Source organism: Sebastes fasciatus, chromosome 10, assembly GCF_043250625.1.
Source record: "Sebastes fasciatus isolate fSebFas1 chromosome 10, fSebFas1.pri, whole genome shotgun sequence".
In the NCBI taxonomy this organism is placed as follows: domain Eukaryota; kingdom Metazoa; phylum Chordata; class Actinopteri; order Perciformes; family Sebastidae; genus Sebastes; species Sebastes fasciatus.
This window is the reverse complement of record NC_133804.1, coordinates 35,448,246-35,465,745: the sequence shown is the minus strand read 5'-3', so window position 1 is coordinate 35,465,745 and position 17,500 is coordinate 35,448,246. Positions and strand designations below refer to the sequence as shown.

Here is a 17,500-nt window from a genome sequence, read left to right as displayed (position 1 = left end):
CTCCGTCAGACTCTCAGACTCTCAGATCTCCCGCTGCTTCCTCTCCTCGGTCATCTTGTCTAAACTGTGTGTTGCGCTCCATTTAAAGCTCTTTAATTCTTCCTTTCTGCGTGATGGATTCAGCAGCATATTCATGTGTTTCACTCAGCGATGCTAATGAAGGTCACTTTCTATGGATTCAAGGAAAAATGGTTCATCACGCCGCCTTGTTTTACATAAAAGTGCATGTGTGCATTTTTTTAGTGTGCAGAAGACTGAATCTAGTTCAGTGGAGAAATGAGCAGAAGCTTCCGTCAGAGCAGCGTTAACAGAGATGTTACTGGAATACCTAATTACTGACCTTCATCACTGGTACTGTGTACTCAGTAAACACACTCAGGTCCATTATAGACGTCCGGACGGTTAACACACAGAATATCAACAGCAGACGACACGCTGATGAGGATAAATAATAATAATCCTAAAACGTCAACGGTGACATCGTTTAATGTGTTTATTCTCACAAAACTCTACAATACATAATGACATGAAAAACATCTTCAAAATACAATGAAAATATCAAAACTATATAACCAGCCTGTCCCTTGTCACTGCAGTAAAGATTTCATTATTATAAATTATCATCAGACTAAATATGAAGTTAATATTCTCTTATCAAAGCAACCAGACTTTTACCTCGCTGATCGTCATTCAGACTCGACAGAAACAAAATGAAACGCATCAAATTAAAAAAACACGGCTGTTTTTCATTATTACATCTTTGCAGTTAATTTGGACATAAAGTTTTCAAGGATTTATTCCACCGTCGGACTGGTTTTACCGTTGGACCTTCAGACTGGTTTTACCGTTGGACCTTCAGACTGGTTTTACCGTTGGACCTTCAGACTGGTTTTACCGTTGGACCTTCAGACTGGTTTTACCGTTGGACCTTCAGACTGGTTTTACCGTTGGACCTTCAGACTGGTTTTACCGTTGGACCTTCAGACTGGTTTTACCGTTGGACCTTCAGACTGGTTTTACCGTTGGACCTTCAGACTGGTTTTACCGTTGGACCTTCAGACTGGTTTTACCGTTGGACCTTCAGACTGGTTTTACCGTTGGACCTTCAGACTGGTTTTACCGTTGGACATTCAGACTGGTTTTACCGTTGGACCTTCAGACTGGTTTTATTGACTTTTATTCCCAACGGTAGCAGAGACCATCCAACCACGCTCGGAGCCTCATCCTCTTGGCTCTTCCTTCTTGTTGTATGTCCTCCCCCCTTCATCAAAAGTCTTCTGGATCAATGATCCTCCGTCCGTGAACGCCGGCGGTCGGCAGGTTTTCTCCTCCAGCTGTAGAGGAGGAGTCTGTGTGGTCGTCGAGGTCCGCTGCCTCTCTACAGGTTCAGGGTTGAGACGAGGTAACAGAAAATAGGGCAGCGAGGAACGCCGGGGTGCGCGGTCAGACGGCAGATGGTGGCCATTTTGTCCTCCGCAGGGCGCCGTTCTAGAACAAGAGGGACGTCCAAAGATGGCGTCGGGCGGCTGGGCGGGCGCTGAGGTGGAGGTTGTTCTGGATGTTGGTTGGTCTTTACTTCCCTCCCCTCTGATCTGCTCTACTTTCCCATGATGCAACCTGCTGAGATGGCACTTCTATTTCCAGCAAACACACACACGAGTAGAAAAGGGGGGCAGAGGAAACGGGGATTGTGCAGAGTGTGATTGTGTGTTTTTGGCGTGCTGGAGGTGACAGACAGTCAGGAGAGGCACCGGGACCATTTGATCCGCTTCATTTCTCTCTTCATGTATATATAGATGTGATTTATTTCCTAATGCTCACACAGCAAACAGCCGAGCAGGCTGCGAGCAGGAAGCAGTTATTAATACCACAAACACAGATTTAACTGTGAGGCCGCTGCAGGTCTCAGGTAGAGACCCATCTCAATATCTGGCAAATGGAAATGTTTGTTCTTTGTGCTTCTGTATTATTATTTGTTGGGGATCCTGGCGGTACAACGGTGAAACCCACGTCTGTCTGACATCGTCTTTACATCACCAACCAACATCTTCTAAAGAAAGCTGAAGCGTTGTGGATCTTTCATTTGCTTTTCCAACCTCCAGTCCCAGTTAGCGTTCACAGAGCAGCTGTTTCACCGACTGTTTTTCACTGGGAACCAGCTCGTAGCTAAAAACATTAAAGAAATACTCATTCATCAGCTCATCCATGTGCAAAATATACTTTTCATTTTCAGCCAAACTTAGCCCAGTTTGAACCCAGACACTGAGACGTTATCTGACCTGCCCGGTCGCACTGAATAACGTATAAATGACACGGTAATTTGCAGTCATTTTGCACGCAATGAGTACGCCGTTCTAGCTTTTGGCATGTCATTTGTACGTCATGTAGTCTGTACTGACTGCAATGCAAACACATCCGTGTAAATATGCTTCTCTCAGAGCGACTGACGTAGAATACAGAGTGGGAAAGACTTGGAGACCGCTGTTCATGTCCCAAAGTGTTGTTGAGTTATTTTGAAGATACGTTAGCGGCGTGTTATTACAGCATCATCCAGCGCATTCATACAGCAGTTCGTCAAATAGTCACAAAAGTCAATATATTGATTTACAGTGTACATAGAAAGGAATGTCACATTTTTTAACATGATGTCCGCATGAAATCTATTCGTATGGAAATCCACGTAATTGTGAACCGGGAAGTATAAAGAGCGGCGTTCGTGTTACTGGACATTCATTATGTGTTTCTGGACATTCGTCACGTGTCGTTGGACATTCGTAGGAAAATGCACAAAACTGAGGAGTATCTTTTTGTAAGATATTGTACGAACTGTTGTGTGAATAGACGTTGGCTGCTGAGAGGCTGTGAAATCTGAAATATATCGGCTCTATTGTGGTAAAATCACACCCAGAAGATGCTCAGTGAGTAAACATGGACGTAGTGAAAAGAAGAACGGCTCCACTGACAGTTTGGTGGTTTAAAACCACTCAGTGGCATTACGTAACGCCTCTGGACTAGAGACAGGAAGTGCGAGTACTGAGAGTCCAGTTTTTAACTGTGCATTTGAATGTGTTTACCTGGACAGCCGCCTGTCGCCTGAAGCACCGGGGATCTGCTTCTTTTGATGCCTCTACAGCACATTGTGTCCACACAGTTTAAAGGACAGCTCCGCTGTGGGTTGAGTTTTTGTACATTTTCCATCTGTGTGACATTAAGTCTGCCGGTTCCTACCTCACAGATATTTATAAATCCGCTCAGCTCGGACTGTAAACAGCAGAGGAAGCGACCGGTGACGCATCATCATGCAGTACATTTACATAAACAGAAACACAAGTATGAGGATGCAGCCTGATAACCAGGAGGCTGCTGGTTTGAATCCCTGCACAGTGAACTGTTTCTGTGAGGCGACAGTCAAGACAAGTCAGCGAATCTGCTGCAAAAAAAAAGCTGCTTATAAAAAGTGAGAGATAAAGGCATTAAAACCAGGAAGGGGCTCCAGCCCAGTCTGCTTCTGTGTGATGAGCGCTGATCTGCTGGTTTCACTGGTTCAGGGTCCTGACAGCGCCCAGTTGCCATGGTGACGGAGTATCTGCCGAGCCAGGGATGTTGCTCTTTATCAGCCCGGGCCGGTCGGTCAGCTGCCTGTGTGTGTGTGTGTGTGTGTGTGTGTGTGTGTGTGTGATTGAAGTGTTTGACCGAGCATTGTGTGCCTTTTGAATTAGGACACCGTTTGTTTGGCAGCTCTCGCTGTATTTGCACATTGTGTGTGTGTGTGTGTGTGTGTGTGAGCGGCGTCCCTGCAGCACCATAGGGAGGCTAATTGTATTCTAATTACAAAAACCATCAAACGACGCGAGTCGGACAGCTACCTTCCAGCAGCAGGAACACAGGAAATGGAGCAGTAAAGTTGTGCGTTCAGCCGGCTGCGTTTATTCAGACTATGTTCTTCATGACAGAAAGAACCAAACACACGCTGGACAAACTATAATACACATAAAGTCCAATCTCATCTGGAGTCATATGAGATGAGATATCATGAAAGATGCAGAGTTATATTTAAAAAATACTCAAATTCACATGACTATATAAACTGTATAACTTAAAGGGAACCAAACAATATACCTAATTTAAATATGCTTTATTTATAGTTTGGGCATTTTATTATTAAGACATGAGGGTAGAAAGATGAACGTGAACCAGGGACGTTGCACTCCGTGACTGGAGCCTTAAAACCCTTATCTGAAATATTTAATGTGATCTAAAGTATTGAATTTGACGGTTCTTTGTATGCATGTTTATATCTAATAAAATGTATGGAGGACAGAACCTGTCTAAATAAATTAATGAATAAGTAAATAAATAAATAAATAGATAAATGACTTACTAACTAAATAATGATGCCAAATGTACCAAAAATAAATTTAAATTAAATGTAGCCATTAATTAATTGATAAAATATGTCATAAATTGATATTTTGTTTTTAATTTGCTTCTGTATTTATTTAGCTTTGTAATAATTCCCCTATCTACTCTTTCTCTACTGTTATTTTCTTTCCATTTATTTATTATACAAACTTTTATTAACTTTTAAATGTGTTTTAGCATTTATTTTAAATTTATTTAAAACCATACTTGAAATATTTAATGTAATCTAAAGAATAGAATGCAAAAATAAAAAATAAATAAATGAATGAATGACTCGATAAATAGATAAACGTGCCATTAAATATACCAAACATTATATTAAAAATAAATATCTGCATTAATTAATTGATAAAAAGTGACAGAAATTTATATTTGTTTCATTAATTTATTTACCTTTGTATTAATTCCCTTATCTATCTACTCTTCTATTTAATTTTCTTAATTTATTTTATTAACTTTTAAATGTATTTTTGCATTTATTTTTAAATGTATTAATTCATTATTTAAATGTATGTATTTAAACATACGCGCACAGATGGAGGCTAAAAGAGTTTTTAATATTATGCATTTTATTTAAAAATATGAAGATCTTGTGTTGCAGGTTTTTATGCACCCAGACATGTCCGATATTTTCTCTGTTTTGAAGACTTTATTTAATTTTAAGTGTATTTTTTATGGGTAAAACTTGAAGCTTTCCGGCTGGTGTGGAAACTTCTATCAGTCATTGTATTACTTATTACATCTGATCACGTCTCGTCAGCTTCAGCAGATTAGACGGCCTTTACTAACCGTCATTTGTTCTTTTAATGTTGCTCATTAATTTGCCTCCTCAGATTTGTGTGTGTGACGCGGCGTTGGGTGTTTGGTCAGAGATTGATGTTTGTTAAATAAAAGATGATAAAAGATGAGATGAGATGATCTGATGATGTAAAATGAAATAAGATGACATGAAAGCAGTGGTGAGATGAAACAAACGACGGATTCTTTTGGTTTTTAGGAGCAAAAACTAAGCTGAGAAATGAAATCAGTGAGTTTGAGAACTTTGTGATGAAAGTTTTGAGAAGTGTTTGTTCCCGTCGTCGTGTCTAAATGACTTCTTTGAAAGTTATTTTTATTTCTCCTTGATGTCTTTAATCATTTAAAGCGCTTCATCTGCATCACATCAAACCGGGACGGGTTTCTAATAAAACCTTCTCGTATGTTAAATTTAACTTAAAGTGTCATTTTGAGTTTTTAAATGTGTTCCTCTCCGTGTGCCAAACACAGCCCCCCCACCGCCGAGTGACCTTCTCCACGGCCAACCAGGCGCAGGACCTGCAGGACGCGTCCCAGCACAGCTACTACGACAGCGGCCTGGAGGAGTCGGAGACGCCCAGCTCCAAGTCGTCGTCGGGGCCGCGGATCGGGCCCCTGGCGCTGCCGGAGGACCACTACGAGCGGACCACGCCCGACGGCAGCATCGGCGAGATGGAGCACCCGGAGAACGGTAAGACCAGGTGGACTTTCCCCTCCCTCTACTTCCTCTCTTCACCTCCGCCATCCATCCATCCACATGCACACACACACACACTGGAGAACCAATAAACACTGGCTGGCTTTCACACACAACACACACACACACACACACACACACACACACACACACACGTATGTCACAACGCGGCGCGTCAGCAGGAATATTAATGTTGTATTTTTAATCAGACTCCCACAATTCCCTGTGCGGCGGCGTATACCTTCGTTAAAGAGGTGTGTGACCTCACAGCAGCACAACACAATCAATATGCAACATAATCAACTCCCACGGCTTAACGAATTAACATCCCAATTATGTAAATCATACTGAGTCCAACCTTCCATCAGCTCCACTTATAGATCCACCGAGGCAGCGCTGCTCCGTTTGCTCTAGTTAGCATTGTGTCAGCCTGTCATCTTCATGTTAGCATGTTGCTTTTATCTGTCTTTCCCTGTTTATCAGCTGCAGGACAGCAGCTTTTAGAACGGGTAGGACTCGAACAGGTGGATGAACGGTAGCCAGGTAGCTGGAGCCGGTTAGCAGAGATGCTGATGATGCTTGATCACCGTAAAGAATCACCTGACGGTCTAAACACACATACTGAACGTCTTCTCAGCTCTGAACGTCTCATAATGCTGACATGACTTAGCATGGTGACTCTTAACCGTTCTGCCTGTTTCAAAACGGAGTCCTACTCAGTACAGTATATAATACTGCATTTTGCTAAAAGGTGTAAATTATGCTAATGATGCGTCACGTCACAGATTTACCATCATACAACACATATAAACATGTTTTTACTTTTGAGTTTGAAAAGCCTTTATTTTCCTCGTACTGCCTGAATATGCCTGTATTCACTCTCTGTCTGAAACGCTCCGTTTTAGTGCATTTCAATGGAAATGCAACAGAATTGTGTTGCTATAGGCAACAGCATGGGTCCATGTTTACTTCCTGTCAGCTGATGTTATTCTAATCCACTGCAACAGGAAATAAACTGTGATGTTTAAAACCGTGTAATGATCTAAATATTGTATATTTGTGACATCACAAATGAACAGAAATCCTGAATACGGGCTGTGTGTGTGTTTCTCTGTATATTGAGTGTTTTGATAGTTTAACAGTATTTATATAGAACTTAAACCTGCTTTATAATATAAAAGACATGAAAATCACACTTTTTACAATAACGGACCTTTAAACCGCCGCAGCATATCTGAAAAGCCTTTTTTGCGTTTTTAAATAATAATAATAAAAAAAATCATAAACCAGTACATACTCAGAACACTACATCTTCCCAAACGTCTTTGAATATAAGGCTAAATAAGGCTAGTAAATAAAGAAAAATGATCTTTTATCTTTTCATATACAGTCCTCACATTTAGTTCAATTTGTTTTTAAATGTTTTCAGTAACATTTCTTATGTTCTTCAGACGTGTGTGGTTTTATTGTACAGCTCCTTAAGCTGAGTGAGTGACAGTCGAGGCCTCCTCTGTTGTGGAAGTAGCCTACGCTGCTGTTATACTGTCTGAATGACATCATGATGTACAGTAGATGATTGACTGACTGTATGAATGACATCATGATGTACAGTAGATGATTGACTGACTGTATGAATGACATCATGATGTACAGTAGATGATTGAATGACATCATGATGTACAGTAGATGATTGACTGACTGTCTGAATGACATCATGATGTACAGTAGATGATTGACTGACTGTATGAATGACATCATGATGTACAGTAGATGATTGAATGACATCATGATGTACAGTAGATGATTGACTGACTGTATGAATGACATCATGATGTACAGTAGATGATTGAATGACATCATGATGTACAGTAGATGATTGACTGACTGTCTGAATGACATCATGATGTACAGTAGATGATTGACTGACTGTATGAATGACATCATGATGTACAGTAGATGATTGAATGACATCATGATGTACAGTAGATGATTGACTGACTGTATGAATGACATCATGATGTACAGTAGATGATTGACTGACTGTCTGAATGACATCATGATGTACAGTAGATGATTGAATGACATCATGATGTACAGTAGATGATTGAATGACATCATGATGTACAGTAGATGATTGACTGACATCATGATGTACAGTAGATGATTGACTGACTGTATGAATGACATCATGATGTACAGTAGATGATTGAATGACATCATGATGTACAGTAGATGATTGACTGACTGTATGAATGACATCATGATGTACAGTAGATGATTGAATGACATCATGATGTACAGTAGATGATTGACTGACTGTATGAATGACATCATGATGTACAGTAGATGATTGAATGACATCATGATGTACAGTAGATGATTGACTGACTGTATGAATGACATCATGATGTACAGTAGATGATTGAATGACATCATGATGTACAGTAGATGATTGTTTTTTATAGTGTTTTATTTTTAAAGCTCAGTTTCCCACCGGCATAAATAATAAAGAACTTCATTTACCTGCTTTCAGGAGCCAAATGATTCATTAGACACGCATCTAAAAACACTCCACCGCCCTTTCTTTTCTTACTTATGCCACCGCTCATTGTTCTGCTCCGGCTGTTAACGCCTCGTTACCACTGATAGCAATTAAGCTAACGGAAGGGAAATAGTTGAAAACTGGCAAAAAACAGAAAGTAGAGAGAGACGAGGAGAGGAGAGGAGAAGAGGAGAGAGAGACGAGGAGAGGAGAGGAGAAGAGGAGAGAGAGACGAGGAGAGAAGAGGAGAAGAGGAGAGAGAGACGAGGAGAGGAGAGGAGAAGAGGAGAGAGAGACGAGGAGAGGAGAGGAGAAGAGGAGAGAGAGACGAGGAGAGAAGAGGAGAGAGAGACGTTCAGTGTAAATGTCATCCATGTCTTCTTTTGTGAGGACCGTCTCTCTCTCTCTCTCTCTCTCTCTCTCTCTCTCTCTCAACCCACAGGTCGTACGTATGCCATCTGTAAACACAATTATTCACAGCTGCTCGCACGCCCACAGGCTACTACCACCCTGTGAGTGTGTGTGAGAGTGTGTGAGTGTGTGTGAGATAGCGATAGAGTGCGGGAGAGTGTGTAAGTGGCTGTATCTCCTCGTACACAGTGGAATGAGGTCAGGGTGTGTGTGTGTGTCTGTGTGTGTGTGTGTGTGTGTGTGTGTGTGTGTGTGTGTGGTGATGGTAGCGTTGTACAATCTTCCACTTTGATGGTCAAACATGTTTTAGCTGCAGGTATTTTCCCAAGGAAGTGTGTGTGTTTTAGTGTGTGTGTTTTAGTGTGTGTGCTCGTGCGTGTGTGTGTGTGCACGTGCGTGTGCATGTGTGTGTGTGTGTGTGTGTGTGTGTTGTACCAGCGGAGCGAGGTCAACAGATTACAGCTCGTCTTCTGAGGATTAGCCCTCCACTTCAGATACACTTCACTCTCTTCATTTTCTCTTTTTTTCTCTGTCTGATTCAAAACATAAACCTTTATTGTTAAAATAATCCAAACACAGTTTCCCAGTTCACAATAATAATAATAATAATAATAATGTAGTTACAAAAGAAGTTACTTGTTTTGTCCTTTTTCCCATCATCTTTCCCCTCCCTGCTGCGTCCAACCAAACCCCGCTCAACATTCAGTTGATTCTAGTCTGCGTCTGAATATCTTTGACAATACAATAGGAGTGAATACACTCCACACTCAAAACACAGAGTTCGCATATCAGCTGGGCATAATTATTAGTTCATATAATAATGTATTAAAATCCTAAAGATTACTTTTGTTCTTGCTTTGTCCTTTTCTTTCCATCTTTTTTTTTTAATCCCTGCTGCGTCCAACCAAACCCCATTCAGAAGTCAATTGATTTTATTCTGCATCTGAATATCTTTGACTCAATACTTTATTTTAGTACATCATATGCAGCTGTGTATAATTAATACTTCATAATAATAATGTAGTTGTTTTTTTTACCTTTTATTTTGGTCCTTTTCTTTCCATCTTTCCTCTCCCTGCTGCATCAAACCTCATTCAACATTCAATTGATTTCAGTGTGCGTTTGAATATCTTTGAAACAATACTTTATATTGAGTAAATGGCATGCAGCTGGGCATAATTAATCATTCATAGTAATAATATACAGTAGTTTAGAAAAAATCCTAAAGATTACTCTTTCTTTGGGCGGCTGTGGCTCAGAGGGTAGAGCAGGTTGTCCACTAATCGGAAGGTCGGTGGTTCGATCCCCAGCTGCTCTGGGTCACATGTCGATGTGTCCTTGAGCAAGACACTCAACCCAAAATTGCTCCTGAAGGCATAGCCATCGGTGTGTGAATGAGTATTTAGATTAAATCCTGATGGGCAAAGTTGGCACCTTAGTAGCCTCTGATATCAGTGTGTGTGTGAATGTGTGTGTGAATGAGTGAATGCTGACATGTAGTGTAAAGAGCTTTGAGTGGTCGGAAGACTAGAAAAGCGCTATATAAGTCCAAGTCCATTTACCATCTTTCCACCGTTTTGTAATCCACCGACCAAACCCTGTTCAAAATTCAGTTAATTTTATTCTGCATTTGAATATCTTTGACACAGTACTTTATTTTTAGTATATCATATGCAGCCAGGCATAATTAATAGTTCATAATAATAATAATGTAGTTTAATATAAATCCTAGAGATGCTTTCCCCTCTTTCCCCTCCCTGCTGCGTCCAACCGAACCCCGTTCAGAGTTCAGTTGATTCTAGTCTGCGTCTGAATAATCTTTAACACAGTTCTTTATTTTGTCTTCTTTTAGGAGAGAACACTGAAAACACAGAGATAGAACATCGTATGCAGCTGGGCGTAATTAAATTTTAACATTAAATGGTTAATCAAGCAGCGATTATTGCGATAATTAACCAAACAGCAGAATGTGTTTTTCCTAATGAGTTTTGTGCCTCGGCTCCGTTTGGCTTCATCTCTGCAGGTTTGTTCTGTCTCTTTAGCAGGCTCTTTAGTTCTTTCCTTGTGTTTTCCTGCGCTGCAGACCGTATCGATCACCGTGACTGATTGTTGATCGGTCAGATCTCAAGTGCTTCAGACAGATTGATGAAGAGCTGCAGGAACAAACTGACTGGCCTCCAACACATCCTCTCTCTGTTCCCTCTTTAGTCTGGTTTGAACAGTTGATTTACCCTCCGCTGTTAGATGTGTTTCCAGTTAGTCACATTTGCATTTGATTGCTACTTTCTGCACATAAAAACATTCAACTCATCCTTCTGAAAAGCAATATCCTGCGCTGTCACGAAAATGACATTAGCTGCTTCCAAACATAGTGCCTGTGTTATTTCTTTATTTTAAAGTTAGATAAAAAATGCAGCCGTTAGAATATATACGATTTAACAAATTGTGCTTCAGTTATGGTGGAAGATCCTCGATGGCAGCATCACGTGACGCCGTGCACTATGCTCCGTTGCTATTTGTGGAGATGCATTTGCACTTAAACAACAGCTGAAGTGGTCCGTGAGAGTTGGGTCTTAATGCATCTCGCCTGCGTTTCCAACCTGCTTTTATAGGTGGATTATCCACTTATAGTACTGTACTGTAATCTGGACATAATCCAGGTATAATCTGGATGCTCAGGACATGTGACACGGTGTTCACGCAGACTGTTGTTCCGTGTCTACAGCGCTGTACTGTAACACAGAGCTGGAAGAGAAATCTGCACGCAGGTCACATTTCCATCGGCTGCAATCCGTCTTGTTGTCCTTATGAAACGTGTCTGCAACAGTTTATCGCTCCGCCATCATGTTCATGTGTTCCTGAGATAAAGAGGAGCGGAGATGTTGGCTGCGTTCGTTGCCACAGTAAACAAAAGGTTGCTGACATTTAGCTGAACTTCAAAAATGGTTTCTAGTAAAGAAGAACATTCAAATGTCTGCAACTTCAAAGTAAAAGCTCGGCGGTTTCATCTGCTTTTTAATCTTCTTACAAATCCAGTTGCACTCATAACAGATCATTTCCCTTCTTTTAATGTGACTTTTGGAAGATTTCATAAGGAAAAAAGAAAAAAAACACTGGATTAAAGGGCGGGCCATTATTATTTAGCATTTTTTAGGTTTTTATATAATTCTGTAGCTTCCCAGTGATGTTCTTTATGTATTCATATCCTATAACACGTTCATTCAAAACTTCTTCCCCACATGGTGACCTGGAGACGGTTTCTACATGTACAGTATTTACAGTATACATCCTTATAGTCAGTGTATTAATGTGACAATTTTTGGCGTTTTGAAAAGGGTCCCTTGACCTCTGACCTTCAGATGTGTGAATCTCAATTCATTTTGTTCTGACATGTCTTTATTTCTCTTTTCAAACATATTCAAAAGTTAACGTGATAATAACGTGTGAACACTCATTTCTTTAACGCATTAACACATTTTGAGATTTTAATTTAATTAATTTAAATCTGACGGGTAGTCGATATTTCGGAGGGTGTAGCGGGCTCAGTTTTAAATCTGCTGAAGATACTGGCATCATATGAAACTAAATCTAAGGAATCCATTGATGTCAGACTAGCTTGTCGTGAAGGAGGTTAAATAACGCTCCAAACTTACACTAAATGTTGGAGAGGAAAAACTGCCATGTCCATGTTCAAAGGGGTCCCTTGACCTCTGACCTCCAGATGTGTGAATGTAAATGGGTTCTATGGGTACCCACGAGTCTCCCCTTTACAGACATGCCCACTTTATGATCATCACATGCAGTTTGGGGCAAGTCATAGTCAAGTCAGCACACTGACACACTGACAGCTGTTGTTGTCTGTTGGGCTGCAGTTTGACATGTTCTGATTGGAGCATATTGTTTTATGCTAAATGCAGTACCTGTGAGGGTTTCTGGACAATATCTGTCATTGATAATTGATTTGCAATAATAAATATATACATGCATTTACATAAAGCAGCATATTTGTCCACTCCCATGTTGATAAGAGGATTAAATACTTGACTAATCTCCCTTTAAGGTTCATTTAGAACAGATGTGCGATTTATTTGCAATTAATCGTGATTAACTTTGAATCGATTGACAGAAATGATATATTTGTGTTTTTAAAGATCTTCAGTATGAGCCGATGGGCTTGTAGAGAGTTTAGAGAGTATAGAGACTAACACATTGTTGTTTTTGGTATTCTATAAAACCTCCATCTCTAACCTTGAAGACGTGTGTATGTTTTGGGGGGTGTTTGCCCATGTGTCAGGTGTCTCAGTCGTCACACTAGTCGTGTTTGCTGTTTGCTCGTCCTGCCGCCGCCCCGCTGAGCCCCAAACTGCCCTCACAGACAACACAAACATGTTTTCTGTGGTTTGTTCTGCAGAGTTGAGAGCAGAGACGGAGCTCGGTGTGGTGAGATCTCTATCATTTCAGTCCTCCTCCTCCTCCTCCTCTTCCTCCTCCTCTCTGTTTCATCCTGCTCTCTGTCCTGTAAATGGACAGATAATGGACGTTAATTCCATCAGGCCGTCTTCACTCTGCTAATGCACCCACTTCCTGTCTGGTGATGGACGGATGGAGAGAGAGGAGTAAAACCAAAACCGAGAGAGAGTGAAGGATGGAGGGGAGGGGAGGGGAGGATGCAGTTTTGTGGGATTTGATTGCATGTTGTGTGTTTGTGGTGAAGGATGGAGTGATGGAGAGAGAGAGAGGAAGGAGAGAAGGAAGTGAAGAGAAAGGTAGGAAATAGGAGAGAGAGAGAGAGAGATAGAGAGAGAGAGAGAGAGAGAAGAGAGAGAGAGAGAGAGAGAGAGAGAGAGAGAGACAGAGACAGAGAGAGAGAGAGAGAGAGAGAGAGAGAGAGAGAGAGAGAGAGACAGAGACAGAGAGAGAGAGAGGAATCTGCTGCCTGACATCGCTGGTTGCTGGATAACAAGCTGATTTATGAAGTGTGCATGTGTGTGTGTGTGGTGCACTCATCTCTCTAGATGAAACCACATGCAAACATGCTGTATTTAGGCACTCACACATGCACACACATGCACACACATGCACGCCCTCAACCTCTTTATCTGCTGATTGCATCAGTATGAGAGCTGTAGTAATCGCTGCACACACACACACACACACACACACACACACACACACACACACACACACACACACACACACACACACACACACACACACACATGCACCAACTAGAGAGAGAGGCAGCATCAGTGAGGTTTTCTATCTCAGCTCTTAATCAGCCACCAGTTTGATTTCCAGATAAAACCACAGACGGCGTTCAGAGTGCAGGATGACGATGACGTCAGCTCCGCTGCTGCACTTATACGTCCGTTGACACACGTGTGTGTTGTGTGTTGTGTGTTAGATAAGCCCGATGTGATGGAGAGATTATATAAATGGAAGTGTCATCTCCTCGAGTGCAGATATCTTTAGATCAGATGCATTAAACAGAAATATGCTCTTGTTGTCAAATTCAGAAAGTTGTGCAAGATAAATCTGGATTATTGTGAAATTGTGTGCATGTGTGTGTGTGCATGTGTGTGTGTGTGTGTGTGTGTGTGTGTGTGTGTGTGTGTGTGTGTGCAGACAAAGGGTGTTTTCAAACTCATAATTAGTTTGCTCTGGTCTGAATCATGGATGAGTTGGTAAACTGTTGGTTTCTTTTCACACTTGGTGGATGTGTCTGGGGGGTTGGAGCAAGACGATGTTGTTCGGATCCCGAAGAAGGGGTCAGGTCTACACTCTAAGAAAGAAATCCGTAGAAGAACAGAGAATGTCCCGGCAGAAAATCACCAGGACATTCTCCGTTAAGTTTACAGACATTTCCTTCAACCCCTTAAACGGAAATTTCAACAGTATATCCTCCGTACCGAGCCAAACAGCAGCCCGACCTTTACATTCTGGAGGGGAAACAGACGCTAACGCTGCGTTCATACGTTACCTATCGGTCTAAACTGGAGCTAACTCTACCTGACGTCCACTGAAGTCTGAAATATAAACATTGGTTAAACATAAATTATGATGCCAAACTTAGTCTCAAAAGGAGTCAGCAAAATATTCCTGGCATATCTGGTAACATTAACGGTCGACAACAGCTGAACTAAACAACTAAACCGGTTTCCAACTAAAACATTATTGAGCCAACGTTAAGTCTTTAACATGAATCACTCTGGTTACACATTAATAGTTGATTTGTTTTACCACAGAAGTGAGAGAAAGGTTTCTCCACTCGCTGCCCAGGCCTGTCCTAACCTTAACTAATCCAGGGCGATGCCTAACCTTAACCATCTCACCACAGTTTCCCCAGTTTAATGGTTCCCTTATTTTGGTGTGCACTTGATGTTTGTAGGATGTTTGTAGGATGTTTGTAGGATGTTTGTAGGATGTTTGTAGGATGTTTGTAGGGTGTTTGTAGGGTGTTTGTAGGATGTTTGTAGGATGTTTTGTAGGATGTTTGTAGGATGTTTGTAGGGTGTTTGTAGGATGTTTGTAGGATGTTTGTAGGATGTTTGTAGGGTGTTTGTAGGATGTTTGTAGGATGTTTTGTAGGATGTTTGTAGGGTGTTTGTAGGATGTTTGTAGGGTGTTTGTAGGATGTTTGTAGGGTGTTTGTAGGATGTTTGTAGGATGTTTGTAGGGTGTTTGTAGGATGTTTGTAGGATGTTTTGTAGGATGTTTGTAGGATGTTTGTAGGATGTTTGATGTTTGTAGGGTGTTTGTAGGATGTTTGTAGGGTGTTTGTAGGATGTTTGTAGGATGTTTTGTAGGATGTTTATGGGATGTTTGTAGGATGTTTGTAGGATGTTTGTAGGATGTTTGTAGGATGTTTGTAGGATGTTTGTAGGGTGTTTGTAGGATGTTTGTAGGATGTTTTGTAGGATGTTTGTAGGATGTTTGTAGGGTGTTTGTAGGATGTTTGTAGGATGTTTGTAGGATGTTTGTAGGGTGTTTGTAGGATGTTTGTAGGATGTTTTGTAGGATGTTTGTAGGGTGTTTGTAGGATGTTTGTAGGGTGTTTGTAGGATGTTTGTAGGGTGTTTGTAGGATGTTTGTAGGATGTTTGTAGGGTGTTTGTAGGATGTTTGTAGGATGTTTGTAGGATGTTTGTAGGATGTTTGTAGGGTGTTTGTGGGATGTTTGTAGGATGTTTGTAGGATGTTTGTAGGGTGTTTGTAGGATGTTTGTAGGATGTTTGTAGGATGTTTGTAGGATGTTTGTAGGGTGTTTGTAGGGTGTTTGTAGGGTGTTTGTAGGATGTTTGTAGGATGTTTGTAGGATGTTTGTAGGATGTTTGTAGGGTGTTTGTAGGATGTTTGTAGGATGTTTGTAGGGTGTTTGTAGGATGTTTGTAGGATGTTTGTAGGATGTTTGTGGGATGTTTGTAGGATGTTTGTAGGATGTTTTGTAGGATGTTTGTAGGATGTTTGTAGGGTGTTTGTAGGATGTTTGTAGGATGTTTGTAGGGTGTTTGTAGGATGTTTGTAGGGTGTTTGTAGGATGTTTGTAGGATGTTTGTAGGATGTTTGTAGGGTGTTTGTAGGATGTTTGTAGGATGTTTGTAGGGTGTTTGTGGGATGTTTGTAGGATGTTTGTGGGATGTTTGTAGGATGTTTGTAGGATGTTTGTAGGGTGTTTGTGGGATGTTTGTAGGATGTTTGTGGGATGTTTGTAGGATGTTTGTAGGATGTTTGTAGGGTGTTTGTAGGATGTTTGTAGGATGTTTGTAGGATGTTTGTAGGATGTTTGTAGGGTGTTTGTGGGATGTTTGTAGGATGTTTGTGGGATGTTTGTAGGATGTTTGTAGGATGTTTGTAGGGTGTTTGTGGGATGTTTGTAGGGTGTTTGTAGGATGTTTGTAGGATGTTTGTAGGGTGTTTGTGGGATGTTTGTAGGGTGTTTGTAGGATGTTTGTAGGATGTTTGTAGGGTGTTTGTAGGATGTTTGTAGGATGTTTGTAGGGTGTTTGTGGGATGTTTGTAGGATGTTTGTAGGATGTTTGTAGGGTGTTTGTAGGATGTTTGTAGGATGTTTGTAGGGTGTTTGTGGGATGTTTGTAGGATGTTTGTGGGATGTTTGTAGGATGTTTGTAGGATGTTTGTAGGGTGTTTGTAGGATGTTTGTAGGATGTTTGTAGGATGTTTGTGGGATGTTTGTAGGATGTTTGTAGGATGTTTTGTAGGATGTTTGTAGGATGTTTGTAGGGTGTTTGTAGGATGTTTGTAGGATGTTTGTAGGATGTTTGTAGGGTGTTTGTAGGATGTTTTGTAGGATGTTTGTAGAATGTTTTGTAGGATGTTTTGTAGGATGTTTGTAGGATGTTTGTAGGATGTTTTGTAGGATGTTTGTAGGATGTTTGTAGGGTGTTTGTAGGATGTTTGTAGGGTGTTTGTAGGATGTTTGTAGGATGTTTGTAGGGTGTTTGTAGGATGTTTGTAGGATGTTTGTAGGATGTTTGTAGGATGTTTGTAGGGTGTTTGTAGGATGTTTGTAGGATGTTTGTAGGGTGTTTGTGGGATGTTTGTAGGATGTTTGTAGGATGTTTGTAGGATGTTTGTAGGATGTTTGTAGGGTGTTTGTAGGATGTTTGTAGGATG

The 17,500-nt window shown here is 40.9% G+C and overlaps 1 protein-coding gene across 4 annotated transcripts in view; it reads left to right on the top strand.

Annotated features, from left to right (window-relative positions):
• The window catches only part of LOC141775844 (protocadherin-1-like), a 261,087-nt gene that overhangs the window by 122,475 nt on the left and 121,112 nt on the right, over positions 1-17,500 (top strand). For all 4 annotated transcript variants that reach the window (XM_074649584.1, XM_074649586.1, XM_074649585.1 and 1 more), the window contains exon 4: positions 5,689-5,908. In XM_074649584.1, coding sequence (XP_074505685.1) covers positions 5,689-5,908 — 220 coding nt within the window. The remainder of the gene's footprint in view (positions 1-5,688; positions 5,909-17,500) is intronic.